At 39.3% G+C, this 17,518-nt stretch overlaps 1 protein-coding gene across 8 annotated transcripts; it reads left to right on the forward strand.

Moving 5' to 3' along the window:
- Positions 1 to 432: 432 nt before the first annotated feature.
- On the forward strand, positions 433 to 17,134 carry LOC115453497 (phosphofurin acidic cluster sorting protein 1). Of its 8 annotated transcripts, none has more exons than XM_037438359.1 (18): positions 433 to 661; positions 3,674 to 3,767; positions 4,830 to 4,989; positions 5,251 to 5,390; positions 5,814 to 5,954; positions 7,014 to 7,151; positions 8,500 to 8,653; positions 10,863 to 10,961; positions 12,593 to 12,720; positions 13,077 to 13,232; positions 13,388 to 13,569; positions 13,740 to 13,879; positions 14,306 to 14,450; positions 14,713 to 14,827; positions 15,241 to 15,435; positions 15,831 to 15,960; positions 16,273 to 16,395; positions 16,679 to 17,134. In XM_037438359.1, the coding sequence occupies exons 1-18, from the start codon at positions 543 to 545 to the stop codon at positions 16,801 to 16,803; spliced, it is 2,484 nt and encodes an 827-aa protein (XP_037294256.1). In that variant the 5' UTR covers positions 433 to 542; the 3' UTR covers positions 16,804 to 17,134. The 8 variants fall into 8 exon arrangements, with proteins under 8 accessions (XP_037294256.1, XP_037294260.1, XP_037294259.1 ...); XM_037438363.1 differs by having other exon boundaries at positions 13,412 to 13,569; XM_037438362.1 differs by having other exon boundaries at positions 10,881 to 10,961.
- The last annotated feature ends 384 nt before the right edge of the window (positions 17,135 to 17,518 follow it).

Here is a 17,518-nt window from a genome sequence, read left to right on the forward strand (position 1 = left end):
TACGCCGGTGTTCGCAGGCTGCATCTAATTTTCCAGGGTAATGGAGCGGGAAAATTGTCGATGCAAGTTGACACGTTCCCACGGGTGACCTCCCGCGTTCGTCATTTTTTTATCTTCGTCAAGGTCTCGGCTTTGCTCACGTTTACTGACCTATTAAATCACTGTGTGTGTTAGTATAGTGTTCTTTTATATTTTCTTTCAAATCGTACTGATATTTCTTTTCTGATCTATCATTATTCATATTTATTTACTTGCATATCGCGTTTTATCGAAAAAAAGCTAAAAAAATTAATAATTTAATGACTCTGGGCGAGCAATGCTTCCGAAATGTGCACATATTTGAAAACAGTGTGGTGTTTCTAACCAACTACAGCAATATTTTCCATTGAACCTTTAGACTCTTAGTTCTTATCATCTTCTCCCTCGTTCCCAGGCTATGCACTCTCCGGGTGACCCGACTGCGCGTGTGCGGCGCGCTCGGCGAGGCGGGCGGCGGCGCGGCAGGTGGCGCAGGCGGTGGCGCCGTGATCCTAGCTGCGCGCATGCACAGCAGCAAGCGCACGCTGCGCTCCAACGACATCGCCGTGCCGCCGCTCGATGTGGAGTTGGATCTGTGCTTCTCGCTCCAGTACCCGCACTTCGTCAAGCGGGATGGGAATAGGTAGGTGTTTGAAACCACTAGCTGCTGTCGTAGTGATAGGACTGCCGTACTGAGATCTCGGATTCGATTCCCGTATCAGTCAAATTTTATATTCTTTTTTGTAGCACTTCATATAGGTACAAATGTATACAGGCGGACTTAATGCCAAAGGCATTGTTAGGCACCGAGGTGTCTAACATTAGTGCGCTGGATTGCGTGAAAATATAAACCAGTGATTAGATTTAAAAATCAAAGCTTTATTGAATAAGCCAAGTTTACAAAGTAAAACTCGAATAACGCGGCGGCGTTCACACTATCTTGAATTCTTCACTATCTTGAATTGTTCACTTTCTTGAGTTTTCCTTTTCCTTTTCTGAACTTGCTGTCTTGTCGGCGATCTCGAACTAACTGCGCTGGTCGGGGTGAATTCGCTCATTTATATCGAGCTCTTGAGTCCCGCACCTCGGAGTCGGAGCGCTGCATGCGTGGGCGCGGCTCGGCCAATCAGAGCGTGCGGGCGGCGCCTTCACGTAGGTGGCGTGTGTGAGCGAGACGGAAGATGTTTCTCTCTCGCTCCGTGTGTGTGTGGTCGAGACGGAAGATGTTGTCCTCTCTCTTCTTGTGTGTGTGATCGAGACGGAAGACATTTCCCTCTCTCTTGTTTTCTTCGCCTGCGTATATCGGTCACCCTGCATTTTTAATTTTTGCTGAATGTTTTAATCATCCTGCACAGGCATTATCTATCAGTCAACCTTAGGGTTAGTTAGTTAGTCAAATCAATTATAGAAGAATTTTTAAACATTTTCATTATGTAGGGTCGGGCGAAGGATTAGCCTTACAATGAGACGTAGGGCTCGAACAAATTGCAGAAATTAGTCAAAGACTCAATTACTTTATACAATACTCGTCGCTGTGATTAGTTTTATTAGAAGCCAAAATAGTTTGAAAACAATAAACAAGTCCCGACATTCGTAAACGCTAGATCTTAGATCTCAATCTACCAAGGGACTCGCCTCCCGTTTGCCCAGACGTAATCCCATCTCCAGAGTTTGTTTACTAGCGTCCCATTCGCCAAACTAATTCTATTTGCGCAAAATAAATAAGTTTTATTACCACGTTGGGTACGCAAGCCGTAGTCGGAGTGTTTGCGTACGGAAAGTGAATAAACATCGTAAAACAAAAACTATACCATTAATACGTGTTGTAAAGTTTGTAATAAATTTTATGGCGTTCATCGATCTAGTTTTCCGTTTACTTATATAAAAACCTTTTAAAAGGAACGTGCTATAAAGGGCAACGACGTGTAGCTGTTTACAACGGTATTGTGATATAATATTCACGTTGCTGTATATAAAATCAGGTCTTCTTTCAATAATCAATGATGGTGTTTCATACTTTTCAAAAATAGAAGTGCAAATAAAATAGCATCGACATAAAACAATGTAAAAATGGCAAATATGCTTCGAAACGCCTTTCTGACACGTTGTAAATACTTAACAAAATTAAACCGCAGCCGAGATGCCTTTCCACAAACGATTAATGATTTTTAAATCGTTGAAACGAAGACAACAAATTGTATAGGAATCCTTATCTTATATAATTTCCCTATACAACGAATTAGTCCGATCGGAAAACATGAAAGAAAAATAGGAGAAGAAGAATCAACAGAATTAAAGAATCAACAAGAAATCAATCCTGAAGAAGTCAACTACAGAGTCTGTAGTACAGACATTGAATCTATTTCACTCCCTTAACTACAGGATGAAAGTTAATACTCTAGTAAAATATGCACGTCACATCGGAGTGTATAATATAGATAAATCCGCGCACAGGGCCCGCGGGAACCCCATCCCGTGTAGTGAAATGGGTCGCGCGGATGCGTATACCGCGCAGTTACCATGGGGATTAAATGCAAATGCTCTAGTTTTTCCAGCGTTTTGCCTATACAATATGATGCCGCGTTATGCGTTTAGATTCGTTTGGTCGTGTTTTGCGTATTTTTGCAGGTCGAATTGCTTGGATACATTTAAATGTTTTTTTAGTGCTTTAGTTCTTAATTTGCAAAGCCCTTATTTCGCTGATAAAAGGGCAGATTATCCATTGAGCGTAGAGTTAATTACAAAGTCAAAAGTAGCACGTATTTAGACGAATTGAAATATAAATAGACAAAAATGTAGAGATTTACGTCTTTTCTTGTAAATATAATTTAACTCAATATACATTAAACTTTACCACCTCATAAACAAATCCCAATGAGCATTATACGACACTAATACGAATTAAACACTGCCGTAACACATAAAATGCATGTACGAAACATAATATCGTAATGCGAAGTGTTTAATGTATAAATTTGATGTGTTTGGCCGAGTCGCGCGCGGCGTGCTTCCTGTCGACCCCCGAGTGGATTGGTTTTACGGCTTGTTTTATTGTTTGAAAATGATCCAGTTTGAGTCGGACTAGTTCGTGTATAAATACTTGGCGTCGATTCTGATAGTTTTTAGAGTTTTTTTTGGTGTAGATGGGGCAGTATGTTTTACGGTTTCGTTGTTGCAAAACTGGATTTATTGTGATGAAATCGTGTAGTAATAAAGTTTGACGTATGAAAAAGATTTGAGTCGTTTTCACACTAGTTATAAGCATAACTATTGTTAATGAATAATATGTAAATAGCAGCGATAGCTTAGTTGGGTGTGGAACGGTCTGCCAAGACGAATGTCCGCAGGTTCAAATCCCAAGGGCACACGCCTCTGACTTTTCTAAAAAAAATATGTGTGTATTCTTTGTAAATTATCGCTTGCTTTAATGGTAAAGGAAAACATCGTGAGAAATCTGCTTTCCTATACATTTTTCTATAGGAATTTTCGAGGGTGTGTGAAGTTTACCAATCCGCACTGGGGCAGCGTGGTGGACTAAGGCCTAATTCCTCTCAGTAGTAGAAGAGGTCCGTGTCCAACAGTGGGACAGTATATAATATAGGGCTGATATTATTATAATTATTATTATATTATTAATCCTGGATGTTGTCTCCAGATTGCAGATCATGTTGCAGCGCCGCAAGAAGTACAAGAACCGCACCATACTCGGCTACAAGACTCTCGCCGAGGGTGTCATAAGGATGGATCAGGTGAGAAATGCTTGTATATAGCAAAGTGACTGCGCTTTAGCAGTTTGTAGGACAAGTGGCGTCTAGAATATAGATAGACGATAGATCATTTTTCCTTGACAGTCGACACAGTTATACCGGCTTACGATTCGTTTTTCTTTTTGGATTTCATATGGTCCTTCCGTATGTTACAAATTATCATTGCGTCTGGTCTATGGGTAGGTAATAATGTTTCCGTATACAAAAAGTAAAAGCATTTTAATTACATTCAGGCATACAAAAATGTTTACTAGCTTTTACTCGCTTTGACTGCGTGACAGATTTTTCGGGATAAAAGTCCCGCTATATATTTTCTCGGATTAAAATGTCCTTCTCACAGCCTCAAACTAACTCCATACCAAATTTAATCGTAATCCGTTTCCTAGCTTTAATGATTAACGCTTTCAGACGTGGCGGAGGACTTTGTTTTATAATATGTATGGACGATTTGTACGAAACATCAGTCGTATACGCGTAATTAATTTTACCTGCTGTGTAATAATTACTTGTGCCTATGGTCCGACGGCCGACCGCAGCGGCGGGCGAACGAGTGCCGTCCGAACTGGGGCAAACCGCGTGTCGCTGCGGTTTTGTGACGCCCAACGTGTGCGCGCTGTTTGTTTTGTTTTGATATTTTGACACTGCGGCGGATGGTGTCTACGGTCCGTGTCATACCAAACTGAGCTTTGTTTTAATAACCGGTGGATTTAAAACGGAACTTTTAAAGTTTATAGCTGATCAGCTGATGTTCCAGTTAAGATCGAAATTAAGTTCTGAGTTTTGTGTAATTATTATATAAGAACGTTAGCTGTATGTCAAATCTACGAACCTGGTTAGACCGGCCATGGAACGAATAATTTTGCCTTCAATTCGTACCATGACCTTTAATAGACAATTTTATGCAAGGCAGATATTAGCACTAACACCAATAATGTGGGGGCGAACCATGTATTAAACGGCCAAACCTTGTCCCCTGCCGAAACCTATATAAGCAACCATAACAACATAAAACAAATCAATCAATCAAATGTCCTATGTTCCCAGGTGCTCCAGCGTTCTATGGACATGGAGTTGGAGCTGACCGGGGTGGGCGCCAAGGGAGGTGCGGCTGCAGGCCAGCCTGTTGCCAAGCTCTCCATCACCGGGCTTGCTTCCACGCCGGTAGACCACGACACCAAGAACAACAACACTTTACTCATTACTGGTGGGTTATATGGTTAATGTCCGGAGTCTGATGCTGTATTTATTAGGAGATAGAGTTGAATATTGTTATGTATTGCACCACGGATTAGTAGAGTCGAGTTCATGTAGCGATAGAAAAAAATCACAAAATTTATCACATAATTTTTTTTTAATATAAACAAATATATTTATTTGTGGCCAGTCCAGGAACATTTGAATTTCAATACTGTAGGGGTTTAAACTCATTATCAGTATCCTATTATGATAATTTTCCCCATGGTAGAACGAGGCTACTCTGACGAGGAGGAGGAAGGCGAGTTCAGCTCGGTGGAGGAGGCGGACGACATGACGTACGGCGCGCCCGCACGCCGCCGCGCGCACCGACAACTTGCATTCAACAAGACCGACCTCTCGTACACTAAGGTATTGCAACTGCTTACTTAGATATCGATACTTTATACATTGTAAGGTTCATCTAATTCTGATTTGTTGGTTCGTCTTATTCTGATATGTAATTTCTACAAAATATGACGGAAAAGAACTTTGAATTTGACTTTTGAATATGGATAATGAAATAGCTCTTAAAGCATGAATAAAAGCTTAGCTTACGCATCGATAAGCTTTATATAAAATTATACAAATAATTCAATAAACACTATTAAAATATACGTATATTGGCTTTTTATAGAGTTTATATTACAACACAATAATATATGCATGAATAAATTTACTATTCGCTATAAAAACATATGAAAAATATGCCTATGATTATTTATTTATTATAATGAAATTAGCTTAATTATATCGCTTGCCGGCCCGTAACTTAGAGCGTTGCGTTGCACGCAGTTGTCGCGTTCGCGCGACTTGAGTTTCATGGAGCGCGAGCGAAAGAGACAAAGCTATATGCACTCGAAGGCGCACGACAGAGACAGCGACAGCGAGCTGGAGCACTCGTCGAAGCGCAAGGGCAGCCGCGGCAAGCTCGCGGTGAGCGCGCGGTCGACCCCGCCCCCACCTCGTGTGAACGCACCCTTAGCATTTGCATGTGTATTGTAGATTTGATATTTGCTGTACTGTATCCTTATTTTCACAACTGTATCTTATGTATGTCGTTTTACTTGTAATTGCCGCTTAAAAGTGTTATAGCAATTAGTTGTTGACATATTTTACATTAGTTAACACTTATAAATAAAGAACAATATTTTAAGTATACAAAACAAAAAGGAAAATTTAACTTTTCCGAAAAAAATTAACATTTGTTTTTAAGAATATAAGCTTTATTCGGGAATAGCATTGCCATGATATATGGGCATATCCAAAATGCTAATTGGCTTAAATTAATTGGACCAATTTAATGTACCACTCTCTAATCGAGACTAAAATCGAAATAGCCTTAGTCTCAGACTGTACACTAAAACTGCCCTTACAAGTCCTTGGCCTTACTCATACAATTCACGTGCTGATAACGTTATGCAAAGTAGCTTATCACAAGATTAGACAATGTGTTCGGGTGTCGCGCACTATCTGTCAGTTTCGCATATACTATGGAGGTGATTGTGTGTGTTGTGTAGTATATGTAATGTAGTGTAGTGTGTAGTCTTTATAGTATATGTCAAATGTGATCGTATTTGTAATGGTAATGTAGAGTTAACTGTGTTTTTGAAAGTCGAGTTTCTTGTGTTTTAACTAATATCGTGCAGTGTGGATAGTAATAAATTAATGACAAAAAGAAACATATTGATATACTAGCAATAAATTCAGTTTGAGAGTAAATATGTTACAAAAGTCGTTTGCGTCGAGAGCTCGGGTCCGGATATCCTGTCAGAATGTTGAGCGGATATCCGGTATCCGGTCCCAACGATGACGTTCGCATCTCTGTTGTAAATCGTGCTCACGTAAATTGTGATATAGGCAAGATTATTAAAAAATATACAATGTTTTTAAATCTTTCAAACACAAGGCAAAAAATATTTTCATAGTCTAGGAGTCGATACTCAAAATTATACAACGTGTCATAACGTCCGAACGTTGCGCGTGATGTTGCAGCAACGCAACCTGAAGGAGAAGTTCGCGGCACTGTTGCGGCGGTTCCGCGTGCCCGAAGAGCTATCGGAGCGCGGCGCGACCCGCGACACGCACAACGCGCAACGCGACATAGACGAACTGTTCCAGGTATACACACATGTTAGTTCGAGTCATGTTAGCTTTATAGCAACCCTGGCTTACCGATCCTGGCTTGGTCACGGAGTTTGGGCGATAAAAAATCAGGCGAAAGAGAAGCATTTTTACTAGAATAATTTATGGTAAATCTTTAATAATATTAGACATAATAACACGTCTTAAAAAGAAATGACGCGTTGTCTCATTTTCATGCACGTCCATGGACGTTATATTACTTTCCTATGTAACTAGTTTTAATTCTCATTCCTTAACCAATTTAATATATTCATATACCGAATATGTTTTTTTGAACTAAGGTGCTTTTCGGTTATTGCTTCGCCAAATTCCGTGACTAGGCCACACATCAAATCACATTTGTGTCGTATTGGGTATACATATACATTTTATTTGACATTGTAATAAAATGTACAATTTCTTTTACCTGTCTTAATCCCTTTCCTACGTGGAGTCAATTTACACACTTTATAAAGCATACTTGAAAAATGGTTTCCCTTGTTTTGACGATTGGCCTCCTGACCGACGTCAACATATAAAGATACTGCTCCGGCCTAATTGTGTTAAAATCCGCATAATATGTTACTCAATCTGGGAATTAAATCTAAGCCCTCCCAGGCTACAGCTAATATACACTGTCTAGAGCATAAGGACTAGAGGAAGGAAGAGATAATTTGCATTACCCATCATGTAACATATTTTTAATAGGTATGCAACTAACAATGATACAAGCTTTTGATGTTGTGACAAATCGCCTGGCGCCTGTGTCGATGTAAAATTAATTCTACTAAAAATAAAAGCTCTGTTGATGCCAATATCTACCCACAATTTCTTGTCTTATCTTTGGCCTCAGAAATTCTTTACATATAGGTACAGTGAATTTGGTGTTGTATTTTTGACAATTAATTAGTTTGGCAATGGTAATTTACCAACGATATAATATTACCTACAATTTGTTGCAATTAAATTGTTGACATACGTTTGATTTAGTGGAGTATTTTATGCAAGAACAAATAATATAAAAAGTTACCATTACTGACATAGATTTAAAACAATATAACGACTTGTATTTTCGATATCACTATGAGTTAGGGTATTCAGAAAATGACGCTATCTCTCTCGCACTCCCGCATTTTAACAGAGGTGACGTCACAATATAAAAGAGTATTCATTTTTAATATTTTTACGACGGTGTTTGAATTAATTACATTTAGAATTAGGCTGACGTATTGTATATACGTACTGGATCGATTTAAATATTATTTTGTGGTTAAGGTGCACTTTCCTGCTAAGCCATATTCGCTGCCTTTACCACTTCCAACCCACAAACAGATATTATTAAGTGAAACAACTTTAGGAGTTGGAGTCGCTATCATGCGGCGAAGGCGAGGACTCGGGCCCCGATCAAATGGACACCATAAGCATCGGCTCCACTCCCAAACCTTCGCTGAGACCTTTCTTCAGCAGCTCCAGGAGTCTCGCCAATCAGGAGCACCACAGGCATTCCAATGGTGAGTAGGATCAAAAGGATGTTACAACAATTGGAGTGGCTCTTGGTCTATTTGAATTTGTAAATGTAAACTTTGTTCCTTGTGTCTTCGAATTTAGAGCTGTCTTTCGAAAAAAAACGAGGTAATTTCATATGTAATGGTGAATGAGGTTTACTGGTCACAAAACTAAAATTATTGTGAATATTTAATAAATTATTTAAAATAATAATTTTAGATTTCATGAGATTTTCCAATATTAGAAGCCATTTACATAATATTAAAATATGAATTAGATTATAATTTATTTTAATCTCTTATACTCCGAGCTAGAACATGGTAGAAATTTTAAATATCAAATCACTTTTTCATACTTGCTTTACTCAGTTGTCAATATTAGTTACAAAAATCTTATCACTTTCACTAATGAGTCATGTTTTATACTCTATATATAATAATGTAATATTTACCTACTTAAAAATAATGATAACATATTCATGTCAAAGTAATTTATCAACATTATCTTTTTTGACAGATTCCGTAAATTTACTTTTGTGACGTCACATAGCCAATCTCCGGAACTTACAGTAATAGTAAAATATATATTAATTCAAAGCGAAATTGATATTCATATATGGCAGTGTAAACTTATTTTGAATATATACAATTAAAAAAAAACATTTTAAGCAAAGTATATTAGTATATTAGTACCTATATGTTGTGTCGGGTTTCATTTCGGAAAACTTTGACCTTCGCCACTGATATAATACAATATGTTAACAGTAGTTTAATTTAAACCAGTTTTAATCATTTGAAAAGATTATTATACGCAATTACAGTGGCGAAGGGCGAAATTTTCCGAAAGGAAAGCCGACACAAAATATAGCTACTAAAACTAATTAGATTTTAGCCCACTATGCTATAAATATTGATTATTAATTTATTAATATTATAATTTATATTAATAGTTTGCTTACATATATTCCAAAAGAGAAGCCGGCAGGAATTGGTTTATATGGACACTACGCCATTTAAATCATTCTGAATCAAAATATTTAAAATAAATTAACTTTTTGCAATCTCCATAAGTACAACTTGTTGTTACTCATCTCAATAATTAAATTCATAAAATAGACCAAGAGCCAAGTCGTTATGATTTGCTTAGTTGATACAGCATAAGGTTTGGCATGTGAGGGAAGGAGGACACCGCAGTAGGAATTCTATCTCACCTTGACGGCCCTCTTATCCCTCCCAAGTCTTGCCTAAATCACTGTTTATATTGGATTGAATGTTAATCACTGGACATTGTAAATATTTAATGTCTAATTTAACGAAAAACACATAGTTATATTATTTTTGCTCCAATACACTGATCGATTTATATTTATAACTTAGGTCTGGTTATGAACGGTCGAAACCACTTTTATTTCTCTTGCTATAAAACGAGGTAGTTACTGGAGGAATTAGGAACAGGATAGCCCTGATATAGTTCCCAATCACATTTTTATACGTTTTGTACTTATTTTTGTAGTATGTATTGATGTTTCCAGTGATTGACATTTAACGCTACACATATTATAGTGAAGGCATACAATACAATAATCACTATGCCGCATATAAACTGTAAAAGTACATTGCCTGAACATCGAACCGCATACACTCGAGGGACAGTGCATCGTGTGATGTGAAAAGCTTAGATATATTTTTTTGTTATCGCCATTATTATGATAAGTATATGATGAAGTATGTATCATGATAATTATGTAATATTTTTTTTTGTTTTTATGTTCACGTAAACGCAGCTGTGTGCATAGTTTAGTGTATGTGTGCGTGTGTGAGATGGAATTCAAAATTTATAGGATTTATTTTGTCTGTCAACAATGCCATTTTCTGATTTATATGTTTTTTAAATAGTTGACTATTTTAGGTTATTTTTATTACCTTGTATATTTAGTTGTGATGCCAAGTTAAAGGTTCATATAATGAACCAATTAGAATACCTTCAGCTTCGATTCTCTGTGGAAAAACGGTGTAATAACTATAAGAAGCATACACAAAAATTAATAGAAAAATATAAAGTATTGGGGTCAAAATACAGACTTAAAATGGACTAATACACCCACTTGTACCTAACACGCATCGATACCGAACTAATTCACAAACACAACCCTGTAACCGCAACTAGAGCCGTTCGTATACAAATTGCATTCCATCTGACGCACGCGACGTGAAGTAACGAACGCATGCGCAGTGACGCGGCACGCGAGCCTCGCGTCCGCCGGCGAGTTGAGTGCTGTGAGGGAGCGCCACTTGGCAGCACTGCCGCTCGCAGGTACGGGCTTATTGTTGCATACAACCGAGGGGATGGGTTTGAGCTGAACATAGTAACTGTTAATAGTATGGTTATATCCGAATAGTGAACATCGTACATGAAGTGTGAAACCCGCCTTAGTGGCCCACGTTTCCGCTTTGAAATAGGCCGGCATAATTGTGTCGACTGGCGACAGGTATCTATCTCTATGACAAATAGAGTCACTTTGCCGTGCTTTTATAAAAAAAAATCATACGGCTGCATGAATAGATAGCATACTAAAATAATATAACATGGATATTTTTCCAGAGTCAAATTGTCTAATCATATCTATTTATAAATAACGTAGAAGTAACGTAACGACCGCGTATAACCCTGCAGTATATTATGAGCGAAAGTCTAATAAATTATCATAATATTTATATAGGAAAATTTAAAATTTAAACAGTTGTAAATCAAGCAGGGTAAACATTTACAATTTTAATATTTATAACAGTATAGAAATTTCCATGCATGTCTTCGTAGTTTGACTATGGAGACTGGATGTAAAAAGTAATTTAAACATGATCCGCTAGATGTCTCCTTTTGAATTTGCATCAAGGCATGGTTAAAATTGAAGCAATTATTGTAAGAGTTATGAAAATTCTATGTTTATATTTAAAAAAAGCAAGGAGTGTCAGATTTAAATATTTTGTAGAAAATTCAGCTCAAACCTATGCCTCTTAAATACAATATGGTAGAGATTATGCAATAACGTATCCTCAATATCACTGCACACTACTACCAAAATGGCACATGTTTCAAGTCTGTTTACATCTTGTTTTAAATTATTAATTTCACAGTCTTCTTTTTGCATAATCGCTTCCACATCTACCTGTATAAGCTTCTGTCTGTACATTGTTTTTTGTTTTCACGTATTTCTTAAGGCTTATTTGAAGTATCATTCAAAACGTATTGTAGAATAATCATATTGCATGACTTTGATTTATGTAAACACTTTGTGATTAATAATTTTCTTCCTAGTTATGGCGAAAGACTTAGCATTTGTTAGGAATTGATGATGGTTTCTTGACGATTGTTTTATTTAGAGTAAATGTATCGATGTTCGCCTGATGGTTGTCTTATTGAAGGCGTGTTACCAACTCTTTAATTTATATCTTGTAATTCTACGCACGACTTTCCTGTCCACCTTTCAATGTAATGTTATAACCGTTGAGACATTAACCCAAATTGTAGTCATAATTTTTGTACCAGTAACATGATCTATTTCGCTACAGTTTATTTATGTTCTTTTATACGTGTCGTTTATAATTAGTCGAAGATAATTTGCGTTTGCATTTATTTTAACATCTTCAATTTCTACTACACTATCTACATCGAGAATTCCATTCATTCCAATCTTAGGATCGTTTATTACTCGCGACCTAACTTCTTGATCTGTTATGTGCTATTTCTTTGTCTAAAGATTTCTCTTATGGCATCAACTTCTACATAATTCTCTTATATAATTTAGAGTTTTCTTCAATGACATCGATTTCTAAATTCTTTCTCTACTTCATTTTATAGATTTCTCCAATCACAGTAACTTCGAAATCTCTTCTGTATTACAATATTTTTAAATTTCTCCGATGATATTAAGCTGGTATGCGCAGAATCCGAAGCGGTACGTAGTTCTGCAGGCGACGAGCGTGGCAGCGACGGCAATAGCGACGGAGACGTAACTGCTGAGGCGCCCGTGTCTGGGGCTTCGGTGTCCAGCTCGCCACCTAACGAGACCAAGGTGGGTAGACGATGATGGTTCAACGACCAAGGTGATATGACGCGTGGTGGTATATTCTAGACTAAGATGGGGGAAACTGTTGTGCTCATGAGCAAAGTGTTTGAATAAGGTGGATTTAGAGTGCAGATCAGATGATCGCGGACAGAAACAAGCAAGGAAGGCAATGATTTGTCTGTTGCTGATTATAGTATTTTCGAAACGAGTATGCAACAAGCTAGCTTTAGTAAGATGTGACTGTCAATGTGTTGTTTTATTGAGAGTGGTTAATGTATTAGCCAATTATTGATGATCAATTTTCTTCTTTGGTCTATTAATACACCGGATTAATGTTTTTTTTTTTCTTTATCTTGGTGCAGGAGGACAAGCGGTCTCGCCTGTTCCGCAGCGCGACGAGTGGCGGCAACCTGACCCCAGCCGCGGGGGCGAGTCGGAAGAAGAATTCGCTGGTATGCGGCATCGAGCGGCCGCTGTCTGCGCACGAGCTACCGATGCAGAGTCCTACAACCTTGGAGGTGATTTTCCTTTTCCTTTCCTCCTTGAGAATATACCCTCTTCGATTTCGGTCACTCTTTCTCTGTTTTCGTGTTTTGTTGCAGTATGTTTATGACTTAGAGATATAATTAGATGTTGAATGAGTTATCTTTATGGAGTTTTGTGTGCCGTGTAGCCGCGGCGTACGCTGACGGAGCAGGTGGGGCGGCTGCTGGGCGAGGAGGGCCCGCTGCCGGAGTGCGTGGCGCTGGCGACGGGCGCGGGCGCGGCGGCGCTGCACGCGCTGGCCGTGCCCACGCTCGCGGCGCACGACGCGCGCCCGCTGCTGCACGCGCTCTACACGCGCGCCACCAAGCAGTTAGTAACAGTTTGGCTATCTGGTACCAATTGTTTTACTAATTAATTAATGCGTCGCACTCCATTCGTGCGAGGTCGTTGACCTCGCGAGTCAGCTGGTTGTTATTTATTTGTTGCATTATACTTGTGTTCACGGTTCTGTGACAGTGTATAATTGGTGTCGTGTGCAGGGGCTCGCGGCGCGGCGTGCTGCGCGTGGCGGTGGCGGGGGGCGACGCGGCGGTGGCGAGCGCGCTGCGTGCGCACGCGGAGCTGGGCGCGCGCCGCCCGCACGACGCGCCGCCCGCGCGCTTCTACATCATACCCATCGGTCAGTACTCACTACACACTACACGCTACACACTACACACTGCACACTACACACTACTCACTACATACTACATACTACATACTACATACTACATACTACATACTACTCACTACACACTCCATACTACATACTACTCACTAAACACTACATACACACTTCTCACTACTCACTACACACTACTTGCACTATATTTTCTTATTATTGCGGTTAAATGACGAGACGAGAATGCTAGGTACCCGTCTGATGGTAAGCGATACGATCGCCTGTAAACAGTAACAACATCATACATAACATTGAATAACAAATAATAGACACTGCGCAATAGTTCACTGCGCTCGTTACTCAGGGACATAAGATGTTAAATCACACAATGCCAAGTAATACCGTTGCCATTACCTATTCTACTATCGATATCGTGTCATGTAGGTCCCAACACTGTGTCGCGGTACCTGGCGGCGAGTGACGGCGGGTACGCGGCTCTGTTCTCGGGCGAGTCGTGGTGCTCGCTCGCGGATCGCGTCGCGGACGGCGCAGGCGCAGACATCGGCGAAATGTCTAACAGGATCGCCAGGTATGTAATATGTATAACATTGTCTGCGCTGTAGATATAGAAATAAAAATATTGAGTTTTATTTTGCTGATTGATAATTGCTAAAATTATCGATATTGTTTTTGATGATATATCGATACTTTTTAGTATTGATGATTAAAATAAATCTTAATATTCTAAATGGTATTGCTGTGAAGATACTCATGCGGCGGTAACTGAAACCTAGAGTCAAGTACTATAATATTCTTCTAAAATTATCATCCTATGGACGTGTACATTACAGGTATTTGAACAGCATCGGGCCAGTGGTGAACATACCGATAGGAGAAGCGATGGTCGCCTACAGAGAGAAATCGGGTGATGAGGACGCAAGTCAGACGTTCGTTCCATTTATTGCGGTAAGTTTGAAGGCGTATATTAGTTGGGGATAAATGTGGATTTAAAGTGGGGTAACTAGTTGTGATTTTTTGGTAAATTCCACAAGAATGTACAGAATATTTATTGGTTGCCTTGAGTGGTAACTTAGCATTTTATTTATTTTGATAACTGGACGTAGAAAGTTGTCTCAAGGTAGTCAAGCAATTTATCGAGGCAATTATAAATAATTGTGAAGTCTGATCCCGTTTCTAAATCCAATATATTGTATTTACTGCTTTTTACGCCATCAAGTACTTCCCCTAATCTTGGGTTAAGATATTTTTAGGCCGTCGAAGCGCAGGTTCAGTAACTACAGTACACTTGCGAGTATTGTGTAATTATTCAGCCTTATACACGTTAAGTTAGGGTATATAATATGATTGGTATGGTGCAGGAGGTGCGCGTGGGGTGCAGCGAGGGCGGCGTGTCGTCGCTGGAGCTGGAGGAGGGCGGCTCGCCCCCCGCGCGCCCCTCGCCGCCCGGCACGCCGGCGCCGCCGCACCACGCGCACGCGCCGCCCGACCTGGCGCCGCTGCCGCCGCTGCTGCAGCGCACCGAGCCGCTCGAGCTGCAGCTCGACTACTGGCTGGTCGGTCACTTATATATATTTCATTTTATTTTTTATAAGAGCTGGTCAATATGTCCCCACTGCATCTGATGATAACTGGAGTAGGTTTAAAACAGATTGTGCAATTTTGCTGAATTGTTTAATTTACACTATGGCATATATTATAGAATTCACTAACAATTAATGCAAGTTGAACACAAATTTTTTTAACGTTGTTTCTTACATTATCAATACCAATATATACAGCCACATCAAGATAAGCTTCCTCGATATCTAGACTCGCTCGGTATGTTTTACCAAGGCAGCTAGCGCCAACACGGATCACACATTCGACTCAGAAACTGTTACTCGAAATCATGCACCTAATTCTATCACAAATATTCGCATATTATATTGTTTAATATTCATTCCGCCAGGTCCCAGGTCGTCAAACAGAGGGTACTGATACCAAGGTGACGGTGAAAGCGTCGTTCCGCGCTCTCCACGTAACGCGACAGAACACACATCTCTGCATAACCTATCTCACCAAGGAAAAGAAGCAGAAAAGTTAGTCACATCAATAATAAAAATGTTTGATATGATATCGATAATCGAATATAATCGATTAAAACTAAAAAAAATTAAAGGCCTTTAATCCTATGGCGACCACTTAACGCTTTCTTTGATAGGTCTTAAACAGCTTTAATTTTAATTACTCGTAAAGATGATATAGGATAATTTTACATTATCTTTGCACATAGTTCGAGTGGTTTGGGTCAACTGTTCACTTCGATCACAATCGGTATTCTGTTAACATATCGATTTGTATAGTATTATCGCTGTAAATCTTATATTAAAATCAAGTTATTCAATGTACAGTAATGCGACTGGGTAAGAAAAAGGAGAAGGGTGGGGAGCAGGAAGTGGGACGCACGCAGACCGTCGACGGCGTCGCCAGACTCATCTGTTCCGCCAAGAGTTCGCACAACCAGCCGCTCAAAGGTATAGTGGCCCATATGTTTAGTTTTTTATTTGATAGTGTGTAACCGACAACACCATGTAACGAAGTGTAATATATTTTTAAACAATACAAGTTGATTGTATAGATTGAAATCGATTATTAAATCACAAGATTGAGTTAAGTTTTTTGAATTAAGTTATTACATTGATTATAAAGTTTATATTGTTTATTCTTCCTAAATATTGCGTATTTAGCAAACAGTTCGTAATATAACAGCAACATTTTTTTTTATGTCAACGTATGTAAATAATTTTCCAATTCCAGTATACATCGACGGCACCGAGTGGAACGGCGTGAAGTTCTTCCAAGTGTCGACGCAGTGGCAGACGCACGTGAAGACGTTCCCGGTGGCCACGCTCGGGGCCCCGCTGGCGCCGCCCGAGAGCTAAGCGACGGCGACACGCTCAGGATCATGCTTCGGCTTGTCAGTCCTCGCGCGTCAAGCCACGTCCACGAGGCTTGACGCCGCGCAGTTCGTCAAGCTACACTTCAACGACTCTAGAGTCGGCTATGTACTGGGGTGTGCCGGCATCCCTGGCTACAACTGCGGCTATACGTTTTATTCGATACGTCACTGTGGGACGGGAAACCTCATCGGCTATCGATCTTTCGGCTCGAAACGAGGCTCTAAATGTAGTCTGTGTTTATTCCTTTGACGGCATGTTGATATTTAGCGTTTAAAAAACAAGATTTGCTATTAACCCGTCATGACTTGTCAAAGCTGCGACTTTAAAAAAAACTTTATTATGTAGTATATAGGTTATAATTTTGTGTTTAACGCAAATGTCATGTGGCTGTTCTTGGTTTCGATGCGAGCCACAATGAGAGACCAAGAGTTATTAGATTTAATGTTTTTTTTTTTATTTTTAATTATACATTCGATATTTATTTTGCTGTCGAGCTGCCATCATTATAGATTCGGGTAGTATCGATAAAAGCTTTTATTGTGTACCTTGGATAGATTGGATTTGTTTAAGTTTACGTGAAGATTTTTATCGATGTCGATACGTTGGTCAATGTGCGATGCGAATTATGAAAAATATTGGAACGTTCTGTTAAAGTTTGAAATTTTATTTTAAATTAACCTCTTGATGATAGTGATGC

The sequence above is a fragment of the Manduca sexta genome, chromosome 13, assembly GCF_014839805.1.
Source record: "Manduca sexta isolate Smith_Timp_Sample1 chromosome 13, JHU_Msex_v1.0, whole genome shotgun sequence".
Taxonomy (NCBI): Eukaryota; Metazoa; Arthropoda; class Insecta; order Lepidoptera; family Sphingidae; genus Manduca; species Manduca sexta.